Source organism: Planococcus citri, chromosome 1 (assembly GCF_950023065.1).
Source record: "Planococcus citri chromosome 1, ihPlaCitr1.1, whole genome shotgun sequence".
NCBI classification, from domain to species: Eukaryota; Metazoa; Arthropoda; class Insecta; order Hemiptera; family Pseudococcidae; genus Planococcus; species Planococcus citri.
Window position 1 is genome coordinate 41,558,999 of NC_088677.1, and position 25,027 is coordinate 41,584,025.

The 25,027-nt window shown below is 33.9% G+C and overlaps 1 protein-coding gene across 1 annotated transcript in view; it reads left to right on the forward strand.

Moving 5' to 3' along the window:
• Positions 1–25,027, forward strand: part of cnc (cap-n-collar) — a 91,205-nt gene that overhangs the window by 39,236 nt on the left and 26,942 nt on the right. Inside the window, exons 5-6 of the mRNA XM_065344908.1 lie at positions 16,470–16,630; positions 16,992–17,189. Coding sequence (XP_065200980.1) covers positions 16,470–16,630; positions 16,992–17,189 — 359 coding nt within the window. The remainder of the gene's footprint in view (positions 1–16,469; positions 16,631–16,991; positions 17,190–25,027) is intronic.

Here is a 25,027-nt window from a genome sequence, read left to right on the forward strand (position 1 = left end):
GTATTCGCTCATTCTAGAAATTGAAGATTTTCCTCAATTTTCTCCAAACGATTATATCGTATTGTATGATTTCCAAAGCCAAATTTACAGATGCAGACGCAAACAGAAAGCCAAGTTGCTAGAAATTCGCTGTAAAATTTTATTGGCTGAAAATTTTTTCAATTGTTCATTTCAGTTTTTTCTTAAGACCTGCAAAGGGTGAATTTAATGCTTCATACAAACGCGAAATTCTAATCCGTTTTTTCAACAACTTTGATAACTCACTAGGAAAATTTTTTACATCGCAATAAAATTGAAATAAGATAGGGTAAAATCATGCCGAGGATTTCAACTTTGATCGAATTTTATTTCTTTCTTTAGTAATTTCTCAATTCTTTCATTGAAAATATGAGAAACTCACAGCTCAATGTCTCCTTCAAATTCCAAAATATAATTTCAACTAATTTTCAAAACCTTTGCACTTTTTTTCATGGCACAAGATTTTATTTTATTCAAAGCTGAAAATTTTAAAAATTCAACAGAAAAAGTTTTGTCAGTTCTTAAAAAATGTTTATGAATTTCATTTTTTACCAATTTTTTTTTTCGAGATTGAAATTCTAAAATGAAATTTGATCGATGTTGAAATCCACAGCGTTGTTGTACCCTATTTTATTTCAATTTTGTTGCAATGTAGAAAATTTTCCTTATGAGCTGTCAGGGTTGTTGAAAAAAGGGACTGAAATTTTGTGTTTTGCAGCGTTAAATTTTTCCTGTGCTGGTCTGATAAATGATTTGAGAAAACTAATCAAAACATTTTAAAGCTGATGAAATTTTGTACCTATACTCGTAGCATAGCAAGTTTCTATCAACTTGGCTTTATGTGTGTTTCCGTCAGCATCTGTAAATTTGGCTTTGGAAATCAACATAATCGTTTGTAGAAAATTGAGGGGAATCCTCAATTTCCAAAATGAGTGATCACTCAAATTCAATTTTTTTCTTCAATACCTCAATCTGATTTTTTAATTCAACTTCTCTCATGGCGGATTACGAACGAAATGTACCTATAATTTCCTCGATGTCCAAATCTCAACTCTTGGCTCGATGTACGAGTTGAAGAAAATTTCAAACCCAATACTATATTACATATTTTTTATCTATACTTTTGTATCAAAACCGTGAGATAATTATATCGATGTAAAAGCGAACATCAGCATTGATAACCTGAATTCAAAAGTATACTTCTATAATAACGATGATCCTGTTTTTGTAACGCACCTTTTTTTCTATTAAAAATACGTAAAAAAAATCAACCATGTTTTATTCGTCAGATAAATACCGTTACGACTGCAACACCTTCCTTTAAAATGAATGCGATGTTACCTGGACCAGTGGTGGGTGGTATAATAGACCTATCTCGCCGCCTAATTCACGCGAATGAACAAGTATGCAACCTAAAAAATTCATTGTTCTTTTTAATTTATTGGGTTTTGGAAAAAAAATCGTATTCAAGATATAAAATGGCGAAGGTGTACATTTTGTCGGTATACTTACTTTGTATTTTCTAGCTAAAATCGTATTATTATTAGGGCGTCGACGAATCTATAAAACGGTTTTCGTACAGAAAGTTTATAAACGAAAGGACTTGATAATTACATATATCAAATTTATGCAAATACCACTTTTCAAAATTTTTCCTTTCAAAATTGCCACAAACGATTGAAAAAATGTATGCTAAAAAATGTTATATGCATAAGGCGATGTGACATTATTTATATTATGTACTTGATAATGTTGTCAAAAGTTTCCCTCTTTTTCATTGATCTCTATGACGTCATCCATTAAATCACTATGTCCTCGTGCCTATGCAAAAATGCGAAGTAATGTTCTATTCTTCCACTTGTAATATACCTGAACCATGCATTGAAAATGTAGGTAATAAAATAACTAAGTAATAGGTAGATATAAATTTCATGCATGAGGGTTGGAAATGATGATTGAAAATTTACCTGTTGGTTACTTAACGACTATCATCCCTCCCTAATTTTTAATGTAGGCCTAATCATTTTTCAATGTACATTGTACATAGTAGGTACATACATTGTACAAATTTTGGTATGTTTTGATTTTCCATGCTTATTCAATTTTCTTTTTTGAACATTCTGTTCGAAGTTTGTTATTTAGTGATTGTACATATTTTCGAAAATGGTTGGAATTGTATACCTACATTCAAACATCCGATTCGATGGCAATGTTAAGGTTACCCTTAGTTTTGAAAAGCTTTTGAAATACGAAAGACATGTCCAACGATCGAATACATTTCTTGAGTGTAGAACATATACTTAGGTATATAGATATTTCAAATGATTATACGAGTAAGACAGAAGATGATCCTTGAAAATGCAAAATATATTTTTTATAAAGATCAAAAACCGCTGGCTCATTGCTGCTAAGTCGAATGCGCGATAAAAGAAGATTGCAAAAGAGTGTAGAAAAAAAATCACCTATATACTAATTAATTATTAGAGTATCGATGCGCTAAGTACGATATATACGAGTACGAGTATCTTGGTCTGCTGGAAACGATGACTTGAAAATGCGAGGGCATGTATACCTAGACCTACCAACGACGTATAAAAAGAGTCTCAGAGACGACAGTCGACAATGGTGGCTCACTTTACTGGGTCAATCACTCTATCTGTTGATTTAGTAGAGCGGCACACAGAAGCGTTGGCAAAATAATGAAAAACGCTTCACGTCTTACGTTACGCCCCCGGGATTTCTTTTAAAATATGTCAAAAATGTCTAGTTCCATTTATTCCTTCGTATCGCTTTTATATAACCAGATAGTCATCGTCTTGAGAAGTGCCACTTAAGAAACAGGTGGATTCTGTCTAGAAAACTTCTTCCTTCGAATGTAAAGAAAGCAAGTCAAATCGCATTCGCGAGCCTTTAAATGTTCGCGATGACAACTCCGCGACCACGACGGTCTATGGTGCCGATGGCCGAGACTCGACAGCGAGCTACCGCGCGGTCTCCATGTCTGGCAAGGATGTGGTTATTTGGCGTTGGCGCGCGGTTTTTGCAGCATTTTACTCGTTGAGGATTCAATTCAAATCAAAACGTTGCCTCTGGCGAGCCGATACCGTTGTGTGATGTTGGTTTTTCATTCACGCCGTTTTTATGTGCTTCATTTACGAAAGAAAAACTCGCGTCGTAATGTCATCGCGTGAAAATTCTTCGCACAAAGTGGTAATAGGGTGTGCAACTACTATTTTCAGTATATCCGATGCTCGGTAGCGCTTCCTGGCATGACAAAACACTTTTATCGCAGTTGACATTATACCGAAGCTAGTTGATCAGTGACCCGAGGTATGTTAGATGGCAATGCTTTTTTTTTCGGTTTACAGTCGATAATGACAAATTGACAAATCGTCGTGGATGGTCAAACCTCGTCACCGGATATGCTTCATCAAGATTTTCTAACGGTGTATACTCAAGAGGAAAAATTTATTCTAAGAGTATATGTTTTTGAAAACTAATTCGAGTTCTGTTCGAGGAGCGTACCTAACGAATCCTAATACCAGCTGGTGTGCTGGATTCTGTTGTGAAGTGGAAGAGATGAATGGATTAAATATTATGCATTATCAAAAAAATTTCCGCTTACGATTCGTTTAAATTTTAAATTGGTGTTGAAATTCGAAAACCACTCGTATTAACTCCAGTGTCATAGAGAGAGAAGACAAACGGACAATTTGCTCGACTGGGCTCCTAAGCTCCAAGCTCCTATTTTCAGCTGGGTTCGATAGACGAAAGGGCAGAGATAAATCGTATATATGGATGTGATACTTGAGCGTAAATTTTCAAAATTCATTGATTAAATTGTATTATTTCATCTTTTTTGAATGAACAAATTTGTTTATAAAAGTGATTCAATAAATGGGGCGAATAAAGCTGAGTAAAATGGCGATTTCAACCATTAAGAGCTTTACAGAGTGTTGGTTACAGAAGATAAAATTTGATGAATTTTCTATCTGATGCTCCTATAATCCAAGTATTTAATGAGTGTTTTTCAAGAGCTGAGTATTGAAGATTCTGAAAGAAAATTCACATTGTTTTAGGTTCTTTTCTCAAGAATCATTCTTTTGATTATTCGATTTCAAAAAAGGAATAATTGAGTTTTTTAATCGTCTGAATACTTTTTAGAATTTGTTATGGTTCTCCATTTTCAGATTCATCGTCAAATTTCCTTCAACTTAAAGATATTTTTTAAATACATACATTTTCTTGTTTTTTCTTCCAAAGGGCAAGTTCACGCATATAGGTACGAGTACTACCTCAATAGTTGAATGTTGAAGGAGTACTAGGTATCCCTATTATATACATACTTAATCGTTGAATAGCATTGATTCAACTGTCTTCTTCGATTAAAATTTGAGCAAATGAAATGGAATTTATAATATTGGAAGTGGGTGCGAGTTGAAAAAAACGCGAATTGTCATCGATATAATATGTATTAATTGTTATGTATTTCGCAATCAAGGATTTTTTGGTGAAATTCAATTTTTTCATCTTTAGGAATCAAAAATTGAACGAAAAATTTACTCATAACGCAAGATTTTGGCCAACATCTTTAGGAATGAGAAAAAATAGGTTTTCAAGTTTGGTTTTTTGATTTTATTTCCACGCCCTCGTAACTTTTTTGTGCAAGTTTCAACAACATATCCAGACTTGGAGTTTGTCTAATGGTTTTATTCAGTCATAGGGAATTTTCATTTCCTCCATCCACTACTCAAAATGCTCACTTTCGTTATGAATCTGCTAATCCTGCTCTTCAGTTCACCACACACGCCTTTAGAATTTCGTTGATATTTGTTTATTTAACAAGACCCCTCCTCTTGCCTTGCCTACAAAAACATTTTCATTTTCGTTTCCGATCTCCAGTTTGAAGTACCCACCTGATGCGTATCTCTTTGAAAATTTTACTTCGAGGTTTTTTTGTTTCTTTTTTTCTTTACTTAAATCATAAATTTAATGCAAGTACTTGAGAATAGGTATTCGAAATGACAACTGAAGGCGTAAACTTGAACAATTTCGTTACTTATTATGGTACCTCCTTTGAAATATTAATGAGCTTATCACCGCTATTCAACTCTAATACGAATTGTATTCAACTTGAATTCGTTATTACCTGGTTGACATTTTACGCAGGTATACTTATTCGATTTTTCTGAGTATTCTTTGGAAAATTTGACGATGAATTTTGGAGCTTCTCGTTATATTTTTGGTAAGATTATAACTATTATTTCAATTTTATTTATGTTTTGTCAAAATGTAATGTTCGAACGCGAAAAAAATGTGTCTGTGTTTGCTTCTCCCATAAAAAGTGCCTATTGGAAGCGGGTGTTGTGATTCTTTGTATAAAATGTAAATACTTGTGTATTTGATACATATATGTACCTACTTATGATTTTACGGACGCGCGTTGCTCAAAAAAGTATTAACACCATCGATAAAAATGTTGGTATAGCAATAAAGGAAAAAAATGGTGTAAATTCAACGTGCAGTTTTAATAGCGGAAAAATTGGTATTATTGTTGTTTAAATTAATATCGTTAACGGATACTCTTGGGAGAGTACGGTAACTTCCATTATTTATGAAATTTGCTGCGTCACGAATGTACCTATACCTATATATCGTTGGTATTGGTTTTGAAAATCGTTGCATATCGTACCTACAGCCCTTGTCTTGATACATTTGAAAGGCTTACCAGCAGCTCCTTTTATACTTAATAATAAATAAACGATTTCTTTGTTTGTTATGGTTATTTTATTCTGCAGTGGCGACATTATTTTTCATTCGGTCTAATAGAGGAAAATATTTCCTCATGACGTACTCGTAGTATCGCGTCTCTATGTGATATGTATTCTCGTATGTCGGTATGGACATCCATCCATAAGCATAGAATTCCGAGTTTTGTGTATGTCTTTGGAGTCTCTTGGGATTTCCTTTTCGTTGATCTTTAACCAGCAGACTTGCGTATGAAAAATGGATAATTTTTGGTAGCAGCTGCGTGTATGGTGTAGGTATAATCTGTGTCTAGAGAATTCATGGTACCTACCTGCATTTTTGTAGCTGTACGACTGTATGACTTCTGTGATAATTTTCTTCATTTTCAAACGAACGTATATACGAGTAATTGCAGTGTGAGATACATGTTTTTATTTGATTTTAATATAATCCAATACAGGTTAAGGTAGATATTGATTTTGTATATCTACGAGGAATCGAGATTGAGGTTATTTTTGTGCCATTTTTTGTTCAGAAGGCAACGTGAAACAAAGTGGGATCGAGTGAAGACGGAGGTAATGCACCAATAATGGATTACCCACAATTTTAAAACTTCTAAAAAGACATGGCCATTTTTTTCAAACAAAATTAGCCATAAAAGTTGAAAAATTGTCAAAATTTTTTGCCGTGTTGGAAAAAACATGTTTTTGTTTGAATACATATTAGACATCAAGTGTTTTTATTTCCTTAGCGAGGGAGGTATCTTAAACCTGTTGGCAATTTTTCAAGCCAGACATTGATAAATTGAATTGTAACTATATTCTATAAATTTACCCTAGGTATATCGTTTTAAGATGTTAGGTGAAGAATTTCCTTTTTCAATTTTTGGTGATTTTTTAAAGATTCAAAGACCTGTTTACGATTGAAAAAAAAATATCAAAATTTAGTGAAATTGAAGTAGGTATACATAGGTAAAATGCGGAGGTTTTAGAAAATAGTGCTTGGTATGATTCATTTTTTCCACTAGAAAATTGAAAATTTTGGGGTAGGCTCCAGCATTGCTCAAAACTGTCACCCATCGATTCGGGAGGGAGGCTCTTGAGTCTTGATATTTGAAATTTGGAATGCATATGTTCAGAAAATGAATGCACCCTGGAGTCGTGAACCGAGTAAAACCCTCGACTGTTTAAAGCTATAGGACACGTTTGTTTTTCCTGTGTTTCTTTTCCAACAAGAAAAAGAAAAACTATGGGTTTGATAATTCAATTTTATTGCCATTAGTTGAAAATTTTCATTAAAGAAGGGTCTGGAGAGGGAGGTATGTATAATTAATTTACAACGAGTCGCTTATAGGTATAGACATAGCAAATAACCGAGTTAAACTGTTCTTAACTTGGTTTAATTTTTTTTCCTATCCATTATTTTTATCGCATCGATTTAATCGTCATACGAGAAAGCAAATACAATGGGAAGCTTTTATATCGTGGCGTCCATTCGATGGTGGTTATTAGGAGCACGTCCCCGTTTTCAATATTACAAGGAAGATACCCGCGGATGAGAATTGTCAAAAATTATGGTTTCCCGTTGCGAGGGCAAAATTAATGATTGTTCTATGGGCGAAGAAGACCTCGATAATACACTACGCGCTAAGAGATCATTGTTCTTTTTCAGCGATTGGTTCGCATTTCGAGAACAACAAACCAATGAACTTAATTGGTTTTCATCCTCCCTCCGATCCGTTATACGGGAGAATCTTGTATATAGCTCAGAATTTCGTACACGGCGATCGTTCAAACAAATATTATCCGTTTGTGTGCGTGGAATTGTGTATAATAAACGCGAATAGGTCTATATCTACGAGTGTCGAGTATTATATAGCAAGTCGGCCAAGTTCGCGTTATAGCCTTTAGAAATCGAACATTGCCTTCTGGCTATCATCTACAGAAATTTCTTTTGAATAGAGTCGTCGCGTCTTGGCAAGGTTTAGAGCGAAAATTCGTCCCCCAAAAGAAGGAAAATACGCAGCGCAAGCAGATCTAAATGCATATAGGAATAGGGAAAGCCTCCGACGACACCGACGCCGGTTCGTTTGTTGTAGATGGTACCGTTCTGCATCCGTGCTGCAAGTTTACTCCTCGTAAAAACCATTCGTAAGAGCGAAGGAAATAAGCAATAAGCCTTCAAACGATTTTTAAGAGGGGAGAACGCATTTTAATGTGTATGATTTCGAACGGGGGGAGCATAGGGGGCAGCAAACGGATCATGGGAAATGAAGCGTCAGTAAACAGCACGATTGTGTTTTTCCTCCTCCTTTCACGACGCTATCATAGAGAACGGCCATGTTAGTTTTGGAAGCATGGTATGGTGGTTGTCCGCTTCGGTTTTGAAGTCTTGATCCGTATTTTTCACTTCGTGTATGATTCGGGTATTTTTCATTCTTTCTTTTTTTCTTTCTTTCTTTTCTTTTTTACTTCTATTTACATTGGAACTTTTTTACTTTGTGCGCGCCGGTTGTTGACGCTTTCGTGTCGAGCTTTTTTGTACGTGCGGTTGTTGTGCTGTGGTGTCGTTGTCGATTTGTAGATTTTCGCCAACTTTTATTGTAATCGTGTATTGTGTTTGTGATTTGTAAAGGATATACCCTCGGGCGCAGGTGAGCTCATTAAATGGTCATAAGTGTTAAGGCATTATCATATTATACCAAAATCATCGTATGACTTGGCATTTTAATGCCTATACCTACTTACTCTTTCGAATGGTTATCGTCATCCATCCATGCTGAATTTACGGGGGTGAGTTGAAAAAATGTTGTTTATTTGCGGTGAAATTATTTCTAACGTTTTGGTTGATCTTGATTTCGGCAGCATTTTTGAAAGGCATTAATTTTGCTAAAACTGCGAGGTTTTTTTCAATGTGGCGAAATGTTTTCTGTATAAATCGAGCTTTTTTACTGCCGGATATTTTGAATTTTTCGAAAATATCTGGGTACTTGATAAGGATGTCGGTGAATGGCGATTGCTTTCAATTTCCGGAAGATTTTTTAAGATTTACCTCAATTTGATGCATAGATTAGATTATTCATTTCGGCACTCAGCTACCATAAATATGTACCTTACCTATGTACTACCTACATACTATATCATCAGTCAGGATGTGCGCGAGGATTCACCATTTTGGTATCAATGTCAAAAATAACACGAGGAATTTTATGAAGTGATGGAAAAATTACTGCAATCATGCTACAAAACATACATACTTAGTTGCTGCTAAAGATATATTGAACCGTAATGAAAATTGAAAGCTTTCTATAAGTACATATCAAAAACATAGGAATGTTCCGGCCGGTATATTTAGAAAAGAATCGCACAGTTGCAATAGGTAAATTAAAATGCTTAAAAAAAAAACAGTGATATGGGCGTTATGAAGTTCTTTATTATTTGGCTCAAATACATCTGAAAGTTTGAGGTTTTTCCAAATAAAGGTCTCGTTGCTAATGTCTTATCAAGAAGAGTGATAAGGTTTCAGAATATCATAGTATACAATTTAGCACCTATAAGTTTACAAATGAAGAAACTTCAAAAAAGATTTAGTTTTCCTGTAAAAAAAGTTATAAATTCAAAGCAACTGTGCTTTTCTACAGAATTTTTGACTAAGAAAACTTTTCTTTCTATAAAATGCCATTTACTCGTATGTATTTATAAATTAACTGAGCGAAGCTATTGATGCGAGCTCGTAGGAGAACTTATCCTCCCAGTATTGGTAATTAAAGTTTGAAGAATTTGATGTCTGGTCAAACTTTTCATTTGTGATTACCTACTCGTATCTTTTTCTAATCGAGTGGAGAATTTTCAAAAAAAAAAAATTATTATTTTTTAGTTGAAGAAATTGAGATAATTTCACTTTGAATGAGCTACATTTGCGACAATTTTCTTGCAATGAGGTGGCTTGATTTAAGTATTTACATAATGTTGAATGTATCTAATCATGTCTAAAGAATAGGAAAATGATGTAACCTTCAAAAGCTTTGACTTTTGACCGAATTTGAGAAAAAGTTGGTTCATTTTTTCATATAAGTAGGTAGAGGTACAAATATTCCCAGTAATTTTGACTTAGATGGGATCTACGAGTATAAAAGATATCGTTACAAATTGCTCAATTTAGGAAGATCAATACCAGCAAAAATGAGCAAATTTTCAAATTCGGTTTCAAAATAAGCAGAAATCAAGTATCGATAAGTATTTATGAAAATCAAAATGTCCGAAATTCAATTCATGCATAGTATAATGGAAAAAGAAAGAATTAATTAAGCCACGTTTACTGTTGGATAACTACGTAATAACTTGAGAGTTAATCATCCATTTCCAATGTACATATGTACGTAATTGTGTAAAAATAAACCAATATCTGCTTTTCCAAATACTTAAGTATGTATACATAATAGTGGGTCACTCTGTACCAAATCGACGGATTTTTGCACGATGGGTAGGTATTCGATTTTTTTAAAAATCAGATCATGTGTAGAGGTCATAAAACGATGAGGAGGAATGACGCAAACCGGACATTTTTGCGATTTTTTTTTGGCGGAGCTATGGGTCTTCAAAGTTTTTTAAAATGACCGAAAATGGAAAATTTCATTTGCAAATTGCTCCAGTTGTACGTAGCGTAGAATTTTGAACTTTTTTTCAAATTGTAGTACTTTGAGAGGGTAATCGACGAATGATGTCAGAATCAGTGCTGCTACTTTCAAAAATCTAAAAAAAAAATTTAAAACTTATAATTAGGCTATTTGTATATTTAAATATTAACCATGATGTTCCACGAGTTAAAATTTTGAAAAAATTCTAAGTTGCATTTATTGCAAAAAAAAAACATCAGAAACCTAAGAAGTGAAAATTTTTGCATTTTTAAGATATTTTACCGATGTGTAAACGAACATCTGAAAAAATCCTCCTCCCCCACCACCAACTGCTCAACGAATTGACGAGAAATACTATTTTTCGTGCTATTGAAACGTTTTTAAAAAAAATTAAACAACATTTTTGTAAAACTTTTTACTATAATTTCATATCTATGCTTATTGCTTGAATGCAATAATTGAGCATACGTGCGTAAGTAGATATGAAATATAATAAAAAGTTTTACGATTATGGTGTTTTTTTCATCTGCCAATTCTGCATGGAATGACCCGGTAAAATATTTTGCCTACAATCTCGTGCCTTGAGTAATTGAAATTTAAATTATGAGATTTTTGAAGAAAAAACAACCATGTTTGACTATTTTCGAGACCTAGACGGATCTGCATTTCGAGGAAAAATGAGTGAAGATGTCTTCTTCCAAAATGACTACCGAAAGGATGTTGGGAAGTTAGTAGAACTGAATTCATTTTAGGTATTCATCATTATTGTAATACATACAGCATCTAATATTCTCAATATTTGCTTGTTTTTGTCGGTAATGATGATTTCTGAGTTGCGAGTAGATCACATTTTTATCTCAAAAAATGTGACAATTTGAGTATACTGCGAGTAAAAAATGGAATTACTATATGGTACATAAGTTCCTCGAATCCATTATAGACATGATTTATGGATCTATCAGATAATGAGAGATGATCATCTTTGAGGTTTGTTATGCCCCTCATATGTATGAAAATTTTCTTAACAAACACCATAGGTAAATCATCTCCCAAATTAATTAGGCATGTATGTATTACCTACAATATTACAAATGTATTGTCGGAGAAAGTAAAACTGCCCAATACCCACAAGATTTTTCAAAATCAAAAGATTTCTCCCTATCACTTTGCGGTGTCGATTTTCAATTTCTAAATTTCGTTATCATCAGTTTCGGTTTTGATCTTTTTTGCTATGATTCGCAGTAATATTCTTTGTTCATTTTAAAATTCTTCTTTTTTTCCCTTTGTGAGCCATGCCACGAGCATTTTGTATTATTATCTAAGCTGTACCTATATGTACTTGCCGCAACAAAAGCTTTGACATAGTGGAATTTCTCAAATTCTATCACAATAAAGTGATGTGTATCTACAGTTTTCCTTCAGTATACTTTCCTTCAGTATACTTATCTATCTATTCTATACCCACTGTATAGAATGAATTACAAGAAAGTTCAACACGTGAATTTCCACGTACAATACCTATACTTGGGTTCCTATGAACTGTCAAATGTCTTCAGTGTATGTATACCTTGTCCAAGTTACTCTACATTATATCTTATATGGTGTGAATTTTCGCTATGCCTTTTGTAAAAATCAATTAACGCGGGTATTATTATTTTTTATTGATTCGAAGTGTTATCAATAGCATGCTAAATTGAATTGGTTATAGACTTTTCATCAAATGCAGACCTATAACTCGCGGCTCCTCTATACAGACATAATAGAACTTCATAGTTTCCGTTTGGCTTCAAGTTGGTGTACGTAGAAGAAAAAAGGGATGACTTCTAGTAGACGAAGGGGTAATTGGAAAACCTGAGGGGAACAGGAAGTTGAAAAAAATTAACTGAGTGTATGACTTGCACTTTCCGATTGCTTGCATGGTATTATGGCGCAATGCATGCTCGATGCTAGGGCCCAACAAAAGGAAAAAAGGTTCAATAACAAAAGTTTTGCAGACTGCATGCGTTGTTGAGACGGATGCGTCAGCTGCATATTACATATACATACGAATTGTTAATGGATTTTGTACACGCCGAGAAAGAAATGGATAGGCCTATCGTCACCGTTACGTAGCATACGCCTTTCCTCGTTCGTGTGTTCCTATATCTATGGGTTTTCAAAGGAAATTCGGCATTTCAGTGGAAAGGCAGTGCAGTAGCAATGGCGATGATAATGGCGGCTCGGCTCTTCTTGCGTATAGTCTCCGTTAGGTACATACATATACGAGTACGTAATCGAATGGTATGGGTATGGGTGTGGGTTGATTTGCGTTGGGAGATGTTCGATTATTATATTATAGGCCTGTAGAAGATTTCATCATAATTATGTTCATTGTACATTTATGTACTTTTATATGAAATCTGTGTAATCCTCATGCCGGAGTATGATGTTACCTTCGTTATTAGCCTATGCCTATATAATGGATGGCTTGACTGCTCATTCTTCTACACAGAAAACTTTTCGACGAAGGTATTTTCTCGCGCGTATATATAGGTATAGTTTTATTCGAGGTAACTCATTAAGATTCATTATCAATAACGGGGAACACCTATTGTATCGAATGGCTGTGCTCGAATGGAGTACTTGGACAATGCCTTATTCGTTCCCGTTAATCGTATAACAAATATTTATCCCGTTGCCATTTCGTTACATGATCGAGATAATAATGTCGTCAATATGTCCTCGTCGTCGTCGTCGTCTCCCTATCAATTCGCCTAATTTTTATCCCTCCATGTATCGCGTTCATTGTTCAATTTTTTACCTACTTCTATACACACAAAACGCGCCAGCAAAACTTCACATTATAAATGTGATAATAACGCGCAATAATGGCCGCCGATACCGATGAAAAAAATAAAATATCAAAGACTCTGCTGAAACAGACTAACCTACTTGTTTTCGAGTCCAGGAATCTACGCTAATGCCTGCATAGGTGCGAGGATGTAGAGATACGCGAATACAAGCGTGTTATGAGATCTTTATTATTTGGAAGTCGTGTTGATTTTTTAAAAGCATCTGCGACATCCTTTTAAATTCACGGGTATTTTTCAAGTTGACCGTCCTTCATTTTTATAACATTTTCAAGGTTTATTTGTTTTACGTTTGTACGTACTCGTACTTGCGAATTATTAAAACGAAATAATTTTTTCACGCTCGTAATAAGTATTGAAAAGATTGATTGAAATTTATTAATTGTTTAAGTACTATATCGAGAGGTTTATGCGTATATATTGTATTATCTATTCTATATGCTCTTATGTTGAAAATTATTTTGTTCGAGAGTGTGTGGCAGGTACCTACTACCTATGTTTTTGTACTGTAGTTGTGTGCGGTCATTACGGTTTTGCAGTCAATCGTCTGGCGTAATTAGATACATCTTGGGTACTTGTTGACTTCGCATGTTTGTAGTACTTACACTTACATATCGGATTAAGTATTTTTGATATCATTACTGATTTACTACGTGTGAGAGTGCAGAAAAGGAATCAATTTTGTTGAAAGGGCGAAAAAATGATGAAAATTATTATGGGTGTCCGCAATATATCTATCAAGGGTGTGAAAGGTGATCTTGATAATTTTCAGAAAAAAATTAGATGTTCCAATTATTGAATAACTTTCTGTTCAAAAAAATATAATTACGTATAGGTATACCGTTAGGCAGGTAAATGGAGCATTTTTATTACCATTTGTTTGGATATTGAGAAAATTATTGTGTAAAATTTCTGTTGACCGTGATTCAATGTCTGGTAATACGAATTATGAACCTACTCGTATTTTTTATCAAAATGTTGAAATATTCGGAATTTGTGAGAAATAGACGACGTGAAAAAATTATGAAATGGATTTTCAAACACGAATGTTGATAAATTAATTACCTACAGTAACGTGCAAATCTTTTTGGTACTACCGCAAAATCGTAACGTTACACTATTTTTCAAAACCTCGGGACAATTGACCGCTAAAAATTTTGAAAAAACAATTATTGTGGGTGATAGCCCTATCTTTCAAAAAAATGTTGATGTGTTTGAACCAAAAAAAAAAAAATTTCGAAAGTTCACAAAATCTCACTGAAATAAACATGAGAAAATTGTTGGTCTTTTAGATTTTCGCATATACCGGATGGACCATAAGTCCTGGCAAACTCTAATGACAGTAGTCTAAAAGAGAATTAAATTCTCTCGGTACAATTTCGTTAACATGAAATTTTTGTGGACGCTCTGTTTCAAAATTGTTTGTCTTTGAAGTTGGAGTAATGAAAAGTTGGTCTTTGAAATTTTCCAAAAGCTCACAAAAGCTCACTGAAATAAACATGAGACAATTTTTAGTCTTTTAGTTTTTCTCATATACCGGACAAACCGTACGTCCTAGCTAAAATCTGATGGCAGTAATCAGAAAGATAATTCAATTCTCGATAATTTCGCTTATGTACTTACTTGAAATTTTCGTACGACGCGACGCTCAGTTTCAAAATTGTACATCTTTGAACTTGCAGTAACAAAAAGTTGAAAATTTTGCTGCAACTTTTTGTTACGCCAACTTCAAAGATCAACGTTTCGTTTCAAAGACGTACAAATTACAATTTTGAAACTGAGCGTCCTACGGATACGCAAATATCATGTGAACGAAATTGTAAAGAATTTAATTCTCTTTTAGACCACTGTCATCAGATTTTTGCTTGGACGTATGGTTCGTTTGGTGTATGCAGCGAAAACTGACAGACCAAAAATTTTCTCATGTTTATTTCAGCGAGCTTTTGTGAGCTTTTGGATTTTTTTTTTGGTTCAAACACATGAAATTTTTTTTGAAGAGCAGGGTTTTCGCATGACAATAATTTTTTTTTAGAATTGTTATAGCGGTATTGTTGTAAGAAGGTATTGAAAAACAGTGTAATGACCTAATGACTAATGTTACGATTTTACTGTTGTACTTGTACCAAACTAATTTGCACGCTACTGTAATACTCTACAGAATCCGAGAGTTTTACCGACTTTTTTTATTTATTTAAACCTTGCTGGGTATCTAACAGGTAGTGAAAAAATGAAAAAATTCAAACGCGCAACAAAACCTTCAAATTATTGAAAAAAGGTTTATTTTAGATGGAATTGGCAACATGTTGGAATATGTGATATCAGTTTGGCCGGTAAATTTTCTTCCAATTTCAATTTTTTTGTAAATTTTCCTGCGAAAAATTTGACTTTGTTAATATTTTGTGTGTGTATGTGTGTGCGCGTGTATGGGGGGGGGGTCGAGTGGCGAGCTTTCTGAAAATTTGGTTGATAAAAAGTAGTGATTTCATAAAAAAAAAAATCCATTAAGATACCATGAGGGAGATCCATTTTGTTTTGACAACTTTTGCTTCGTGTCACTATTATTGTCAATGGATCACGGAAGGATCAGCGTCAATGTTGCAGCACCAAATTTCATAATGAAAAAGAAAGTAGTTTTGAATTTTGGAAATTTTGGATGTTATTCTTTAATTTTGAAACCTGAAGATGCAGTTTTTTTTTTACATTTTTTTCCACGAATGAAACAGAACACACGCGGGTTTTATAATTTCAGGAGTCTATACGCTACAGTTATTGACTGTCTCCTGCCTCTTGTTCTTTATAATTTCAGTTAACATTTTTTTTATATGTATCTACTGAATTTGATTGTTCAAAAAAAGCGTATTATACCTATGTACTCGTATTTAGGCCCCCGCATATAATTTAGTATGCAAAAAGCAACAATTCGCTCTTCAGTTCTCCTATATATGTGTAACATTTCTTGAAAATTCAATGAATTGAATGCTTACATCTATTTCGTTTCGTATATGGAGTAGTATAGGCGGGTTCTTAATGCTTACTAATCATACTCGTATAAAGAAAATTTTCCGGATTGTCATCAATTTCTCATCTCATACCTGTTCGTGTGAAATCACTGGTATATATTGAGATGTCCATTGTTTACAATTACCTTACTTTTATGTTGAGTAAAAATTTATCAAACACAATTTCCATGAGAAACTACACGTGTCCTTACTTTTTAGACCGAGCAGAACGCCGTGAAGAAGACAGAGACTTAGAAGAGGAGGCGAGTTACAATGGAGACTATGAAGATAGCCTTTTACCACCCGAACTTTTCGGTACCGAGTTTTCTTTGGAAGAAACTCTTCAATTGATTGATCTGAATGAAGTTGATCATTGTCAGGTGAGAAAATTTGTTTTACACGTTAAATGGGAGAGTGAATAATTATTACTATTCCAATTTTCATTTTCTGAATTTGTGGGGTTGTTGATCTTCGTTAACCATGCGGTTAGGCACATTCGGCTTAGAGGAAAAAATCAAAATGCATTTTAAGGTACCTAAACCTACGTATAAAATGTAGATGAAATGCTCATGAGTTGGGAAAAAAATCAAAAAAAAACTTAATTTCGGCTACTTTATGTCTTGAAATTATAAACGAAAATCGCTCATCAGTATCATGAATTATTTCACGATTCTACAGATTATCCATTTTTTATGATAAATTCTGTAAATTACCTACCTATCTACTGTGGTATTTTTCCAGGTCGACTTTTGGCAATCATTGTCTTCTATTAAGACTGAAACAGATACCGCAGAGTTTGAGGAGAAAAAAGAAAAAGAAGAAGAAGAAATTAAAGAAGATCCGGGTATCGAAGCAGATTTCTTTGATGAAGAAGAGTTGGATTTGTTTTCAGACATGATTCATGCTCCTGCTCCGCAGTATCATTCTCGACCTCTGCAGGTGAGTTTTTCTTCTTATACGCTTCTAAGTGCCTACTGCCTACACTGCCTACTTAATTTTTAGAGGTACACTTAATTCTAAGAAATTCTCGTTTATTCTCGAAAACTACAGGGAAATAAAACATCGGTTTGTAGATAACAATGCAATCATCTCATGTACGCATTAATATGTAGATATAATAAATACCTATTTAACGAATAGGTAACTGAAAACATGAATGCCATAAGGGTGTTTCTGCAGAATAACGTATTTTTTGAGAGGCGACCGACGACGTTTGCTAAAATTGATAATTCTAAATTCTTAATTTCGTCCAATTCCATTGAAGAATTTGAGCAGGGCTGAGCGAAAGTAAACCATAAATGGCTCTAATTTAAGATCAGAATATTTTTTTTTATTACGGGTTTTCTGATTTAGCAAACTCGATCTGGATTCAAGTTCCTATTTTCTGCTTAAGCGCTCATTTTGAAAATCCCTGCGTCGCGTCGCAGATTTTCTTTTCAAAGCCACAAATATATTTGATACTCATCGTAGATTAAAATCAAATAGAAATTAATTACACTTGAAATAAAAGGATAACCGCGGCATCGTTGATGAAATGAATGGGTTATGGGGAAAATTACGTTGAAAACGCACGCGGTGATGGTTCGATGCAACGAGTCGTGTACATATCTATGGCATATTTAAAAATATGTACTTATGTACGTACCTATATCATATTCGTAATGTGTACACTTCGCCAATATTCATACAATATGTAGGTATATCTTTTTATCCAAAACTATTGTTGTACACGTTATGGTGTCGCGTTGATTGTTGTTGATCCGTTGTTGTCGCTTTCTACTCGATATTAAACTTTCTCTCATTGCGCGATGCTATAAGATGGTTTCCTTCGTTTCCTTTTTCCCGGCTGTAAAGATAAATTTTTATACGTTTATATTACTCTGTTGGTGTACATGTACTTGGCGCATTTGTTTTGTACTTGTTGCACTACACGTGGTTACTATAGGTATTGAATTTCTACTTCATTTTATCATTTTCATCAATTTTCATCACCGCATTAATTTGTGTTCTATTTTAATAAATTAGGTATACCTTTTATTTCATGAGCATTTTGCTTCCCTTGCAATTTTACTATCTACCTAATTGATTTCATTATTTCACAAATCCTTCTTATCCTGCCCGCTCACGAGTCAAGTATGTATTGTATTATTGTACCCTGAAAAAAAAGTGGTTATAAGATTTACCATAACAATTTGTTCTTTACTTCAAAATACAATTTTGAGTAAATTCTACGATGGAGAATATATTTAGGTATTAGGTACGGTAGTTTTTCGTTTTGTTTAAAGTTTTTCATGTCTATGTTCCAAATTTTTGTTGAAAGAAGGAGAATTCAAAAATGTTTAAAATTGTAATTTGAATCGTTTTTGTGTGCCAAGGGTAGGGCCATCATTCGTGAGCTGAATTATAAATTCATGGAAAAATTATTGAATTTGATCCATTATTTAAGTATGTATTCAAAAAAAAAAACAAATTAAAATTGTCTGATGAATTTTTTACTTCTAATTCTCTTACCTATACGGTTTATTACTAACTTACGTACTTAATCATTCATCGGAAGAACTTGATTTTTCGGCCTCCAAGAAATTGAAGCCCTGAGGAAACTACACTTTTCTTCCCGTTCTCGACAGCCTTAGCGAAGTGAGCGTAGATTTTTGTAATGTTCCAATGTTGCATAAAAATAGAGGAAGAAAATGGTAGAAAAGTAGTCATTTTTGAAAAAAAAAATGTATTAGATATACTTATTACCTAGGTACTTATTATAGTGAAGTGTTTTTCAGCTAAGTATAAAAAAATGAAAATGGTAAAAAAAATATTGCCTACTAAAAGAACAACAAAAAAAAATATAAAAACCGTTGATTTAAAAAAAAAAAAAAACAGAAAGAAATTGAAATGAAAAAATGAACCTGATTTTTTAAATAGGTAGTAGGAGGTAGGTATGCTAGAAAGTGGGTATTTTAAAATCGACGAAATTAGGTAATAGGTACTATGATACGTAACTACGTATATGTATCTATGATGTTGCTACGTACCAATTTTGATTTTGAAAAATAATGATTTGAGAGCGAAAAAATATCGCATTTTGTTGAAATATACTCGTCGTAAAATAATCAAGCTTCTTTTTCGCAAAATAATGGGGTTATTTTGAAAAAAATTAGAATATTGAAATATTTTTTAAAGAACTCATTAATCACAAAAAGTACACGTTTTAATTATCTCCCTAAACGTAATCGAAAAACAGAGTGGTAAATTAATTCACCGGAAATCATATCCTTAACTCTGAAACTTTTCCTTTCAAATAATAACTTGCTTAATTTTTTTTCTTGACGAATCCCTTCGCCAGTTGATCCTTTCAAGATTGGCAAAATTCTGTACCCTAATCAAACGCTTAAATCGGATGAACCAGATTATTATCTAGGTATAACGTCCAGCCCTATGCGATATTTTGGTTTCTTAAGTATGTACCTGAGATGTGTACATTGTGACGTGGCATTTTTGACTTCGTAACCGCGGTAGCTTCCGTTGGTTAAATATTCAATATTTACCTTTGACAATATAAGTCGTTCTTTGAATAAGCGTGTAAAATTCAGTTTTACATCACTACATCAGTCTCGAGTACAAATAACTCGACGCCTTCGTCGTTTGTCCAAATCGCGTGTTTAATTCTTCTCAGATGTACCTACTTGTTCGCGTTCCATTTTCATAAAAATATTCAAAAAGTTCATCTCTCTAGTTATTCTCAGTTCTCATCCATCCGGATGAATTCCTGATTCTTGAAATCAAAGTGCTTCGCCTCTTTCTGATTGCAACGGATGATTTCACGCGTGTTAGTCAAGTTGCATAAGTACACTATCAAGGCATTTCAACGAAACGTACTATAATGTACTAGTAGGTAGAGGTACACCTGTTGCGTTGCTGTTGGAACGTTTTTGAATGTTTTGATGGATTTTGGAGTCCATGTGGTCAATTTTAATGATTTCACTTAGGTATTCGCACCACTCATTTATACTTTTAATTAGTTAAGAAATCAAAAAATTACAAACCCCATATCATGTGTGACCGAGGTCAATGAACTGTTTGAATATTGTTTGTTTTGTGTACAACAGCTCGTACATAGTTCATTTCGTCTTTTGGTTTCTTAGTTTGAGTTGTTTGTCGTTTTTGAAGACGATGAAATGTTTTCAAAATATTTTTTTTTTGTTTTATGAAATTTTGGAACGAAATTATTATTCTAAATTGAATAATTCATTTGAGCAATTTGATTTTCAAGCATTTACTGAAAAAAAAAATTAACTACATATGTTCTTCCAAACTTTCTGTTTATTAACATTTTCCGATTCTCTTAACATCATACAGCCTGGCTCTCATGTGATGTGATATAAAAAAAACCTTATATTCTACTCATCAGTACGATAGTACGAACAAAAAAGCTGTAACTATACATGATAGGCCTAAGCCTATTTATTACAAAGTTATCAGCCCCTAAAAGTGCCGAATAATCGATTTTCAAAATGCGATAAAGTTCAGAAAAATCATCCAAATGAGTGAGTGGTTTGATGTTCCGATGTTTTTTCAACTCCTTAATATTATTCATTGAAAAAAATTATGATTGTACCCTGAAAATGTAGTCCAATTTACCCCAAGTTTCGTTCCGGCAACATCGCAAACTCCATTGAGATATTTTTTACGTTGTTAAAACTACGAAATACTTTCAGCCATCAATGAATTCAATTCTAACTACATACATATCGCCAAAATTGTGTAAAAGGGTATCAGAGTGCAAATGCAGTATGTTGTCACATTTAAGTCATTTTAAATGATGAATTTCTTTTTAAGGGTGAGTTTTTGGAACTTTTTGCAAAGAAATTTTTTATTCCCATCCAAGCTAATTTATGGTATTATTTTTGCTTCTACTTTTCCTCAAATTATTTTTTTAAAAAGCTCTTTGTGCATTTTTAATACTTACTCGTAATATGTATCTACTTTGACGCGCAACGATCATACCATATATGCAATTTCACTGTTTCAAAAATAGAAATAATTAGGTGAGTTACGTATGTATGTACGTATGTAAAAGAGTGTATAGGTAATGTATTTGGTTTCATATACGTGAACCGAGAGACTTTCCGGCATTTCGATTGACATTGCGATGTTTCTCCGTGGATTGATAACGTTTGGGTATTTTCCATCTGATACGAAAAATTACCATTTGTTGTCGCTCTCGCTGGCAATGGTGTGGCTTGTACGAAAAAAAGTTGAATGTTTCATTAGGTATTAAAAAGAAAAATATCGACGGGCAAGTTGCGTCAACATTGAGACATGTTTTTTCTATCCTTTTGTGAAGAATGGCTCTTCATATTTTACCGCAAGATAATTAGTTACTTTTCGACTATGCTAGGTCTAACACATTGCATACTCTTTTTATGGTAATATACGAGTTTGTATTTACAAATAGACTAATAACGTCGAGGTTGAGGATTTCAAGTTGGAAATTCGAACATCGAATGGTGAGAAATCAAATTGTAATTATGATCTTTCTGCAACTGTCCTCAATGTCCTCAGGTATTCCTATTGTAAAAAAGGATCAAAAATTTAAACGTTTAATTTCGTCGATTTCTGTCATTTTTCAAATGGAAGGCCATTCTCCAAAAATTTTGAAACTTTTTGAACTAATTGCAGAGAATTTGAAAGATCAAATAAAACTGTTGTCTGCTTGGGAAAATTATTTCGTATACATGTACTAATGTGTAAATTGTGATCTTACAAACCCATTCTCCGTTAGGTATATATACACATGTAAAATAAATTGAACCTATTATATCGTGGCAAGAATTTTAAAAATGATTACTCTATACTCATACTTTAAATAATTATATTTAAAATTCGAATATTTTTAAACACATTGCATCGTCTTTGGTACTTTTCTATTGCGCGGCCCATATACTTAACAAGATCCCATAAAAAAAAAACACATCGTTTCTGAAGCCTGAGTTAGTTAAACCTCCTAAACCTCGCGGGTGATTCTCTCATAAGCATCATTTACCTTCGAGCTATAACAGCAACGTTGAGTAATGTAGCTGCAAAAATCCCTCGCAATATAAACGCGTTTTTTTCCTCCAAAGGTGTTAATAAGTCTATTATCGGGCGTTAATAAAGACATTACCGAAGTGGCATTAGCATTTAACGTTAGTCGGGTCATTTTCGTTTTGAAAGGATTATTTTTCATTTCGATCTGGTTTTCGAAATCATCTGTTTGCAGCTGGTGCTGGAGAGAAATTAATTATGATGAATATATGTTCGTTTAGGAGTTGGGACCTGGTTTCCATTTAAGGTATTATTGTTTACTCGGACGAGGTCGACATGACCCGTTATTATTCTTAATTTTGCCCGGAGATTAATTATCAACTTGTTAAAATAGGAGGAAAAAATTACGCGAAGAGCTTGGTTTTAAAATTGGTAAATCTTCAGTCGTATTTTCACGCTCGACGTGCTGTATAGTGTAATGTTTTTGATGTGGAGGACAAAAATACCATTAAGTGAATTGGTATTCTTCGTCTTATAACATATTTCGGCTTGGATGTAAACAAGATGTTTACCTACTCTTCTTTTTGACGTATGAAGATTTTCTTGTTATAGTATTTGGTAATTCCATACCGAAGTGCTGATAGATTAGGATGTTTTATTTTCTATATCATGTTATTAAATTCCACCACTTTGTGCGAGTATCGTATGCATAGCCATATTCATTTGAAGATTCTATAAAACAGAGAAAAAGGAAAAAGAGACGATTTCGAATCATCGTTTCAGAATGAATTATTCGACATTTCCGGTTACTTTTTGCGCAGACTTGAAGTGATTCTGTGGTCTTTGAACTTCGGAATCGGATTCTTTCGGTTCGGTTGATCTGGTACATATTAATAACCGGAACTTGAATATGTTCGACTCCTAATTCCAATTGTCCACGAATCGGACTTTGGATTCGATTCTCGGGAACTTGGAGCGGTGCTTATGGGCACCCTTTCTACTGTTCCAAGTGGTAATCGCGAAATTCCAAGATGGCGAGTTTATACGCGAATTCTTGTTCAATTTGTAAGTTCCAGAAAACGTATTCGCAATCGAAGTTTTTTTTAGAATTTTTCAACTAGAAAATAAATATTTCATCAGTAACTATGGAAAGATCTGTGCCTTGTTTCTTTGGCTTGGTCATGCTGAAGTTACGAAAATAGTTGAAATTTCGTGATGTCCAACTAAGTAGATGTTGTACGTATACGTATACCTATTACCTAGTCCTAAAAATTGTGCTGCGTGAATTGAATTTCTTCTTTTGTTGCATTTATTAATGTACTGAATTTCTTCATTAGCTGGTTTTGATGATGAATTATAATGAATAAAAGAATAGCCCGTGCATCAAAATTCTTCCCTTACGAACGAGTCGTGCTTAAGAAACTTCTTGTCATCTCTATAGCTCTTCCTCCCCTAATTGGATCATTTGTTAGGTCTTTTTGGTAGAAATTTCAAATTGATTACAAATTTCATTTCATAAACAGCGAACTACCTAAATCGTATATTTTCCTGGTAGGTACTCGCTTGCTACTGTCCAGGTATAATTTGGAAAATTTCAAATACTCTGACCGAGTCCAAGAAAGGCAAGTTTTAGATCCTATAAATCCTTGACGGCGGCATCGCATACGTGTTCGAAGTAGGTACACATATACGTACGTAGAATTATGCTCAAGTCGAGGTTTTTCTTGGTCGAAATGATTGTTTTCTGCCATATTTTACTCATTTACGATTCAAACCGGGAAGATTTATTCGTTAATTTGCCAACGAAGTACCATCATTAAGTTACAAAGATAATTCAAAGATAAAATGCGAATATGCCAGCACTAAAAACGGTCGTATGAACGGTTAGCAGTTGGTGATTTATCGTTTTTTACCTTACGGTAAAAACGGTACATCTATTTTGAAATGTACTTCTCACAATCGATGGTTAAATTGCTTCCAAAGTAATTACGTGTAATATGGCAGACATTAAGTTTCTAAGCGCGTTCTAATTTCGTTTTGGTACCAGGGTTAATAATTCCTTTTAAACTAATTTATTCGTTGATATGAGAAAGGTATTACGGAAGAGTAAGAGTATATGTAAGCTTTGTGCGCTCTGCAGCTCCAGCTACAATATGTATACCTAGCTGTTGTAATTACGACTGATTTCAAGTAGGTAGGTAATAGGTATGCAAGCCACAAAGATTTTCGACCATGTTAGAGCCAGCGTATGTAATGCATGTATGTGAGCGTCTATGCCTCTACCTAGACCTAGGCGTCGTCGTCGCAATAGGTTTCTTTGATGCTGAAATGTACGTACGAGTATAGTATGTGTGGTGTACCTAGACCTAACCTAATACCTATGGTGCCTTCGAGTACATTGTAACCGGTTCAATTGTATACTTACTTACTCGGTTTTGGGCGATTGAGTGAATGAAGAAAAGATTCGAGTTCATATACGTAGAAGTATCCATCGGATGGATGGAGTTTTCTTTTGCTCGTACCTTACCTTGTACCTAGACCGTCGACCGTATATAATGGACGAATAATTCAACGGTGAAAAAATGACAAAATGTGAAGCCTAGATTTTGGATGCAGAATCCTGGAAACCTTCTGCTCATGCGCCAAACATGACGCTTACGGTGCTGGTGGAGAGAGAGACGGTTTACTGGTTGAACAATGAACATGGGTGGGTTGAACTAGTGAACCGTCTCTCTCTCCACCAACGCCGTAAGCAT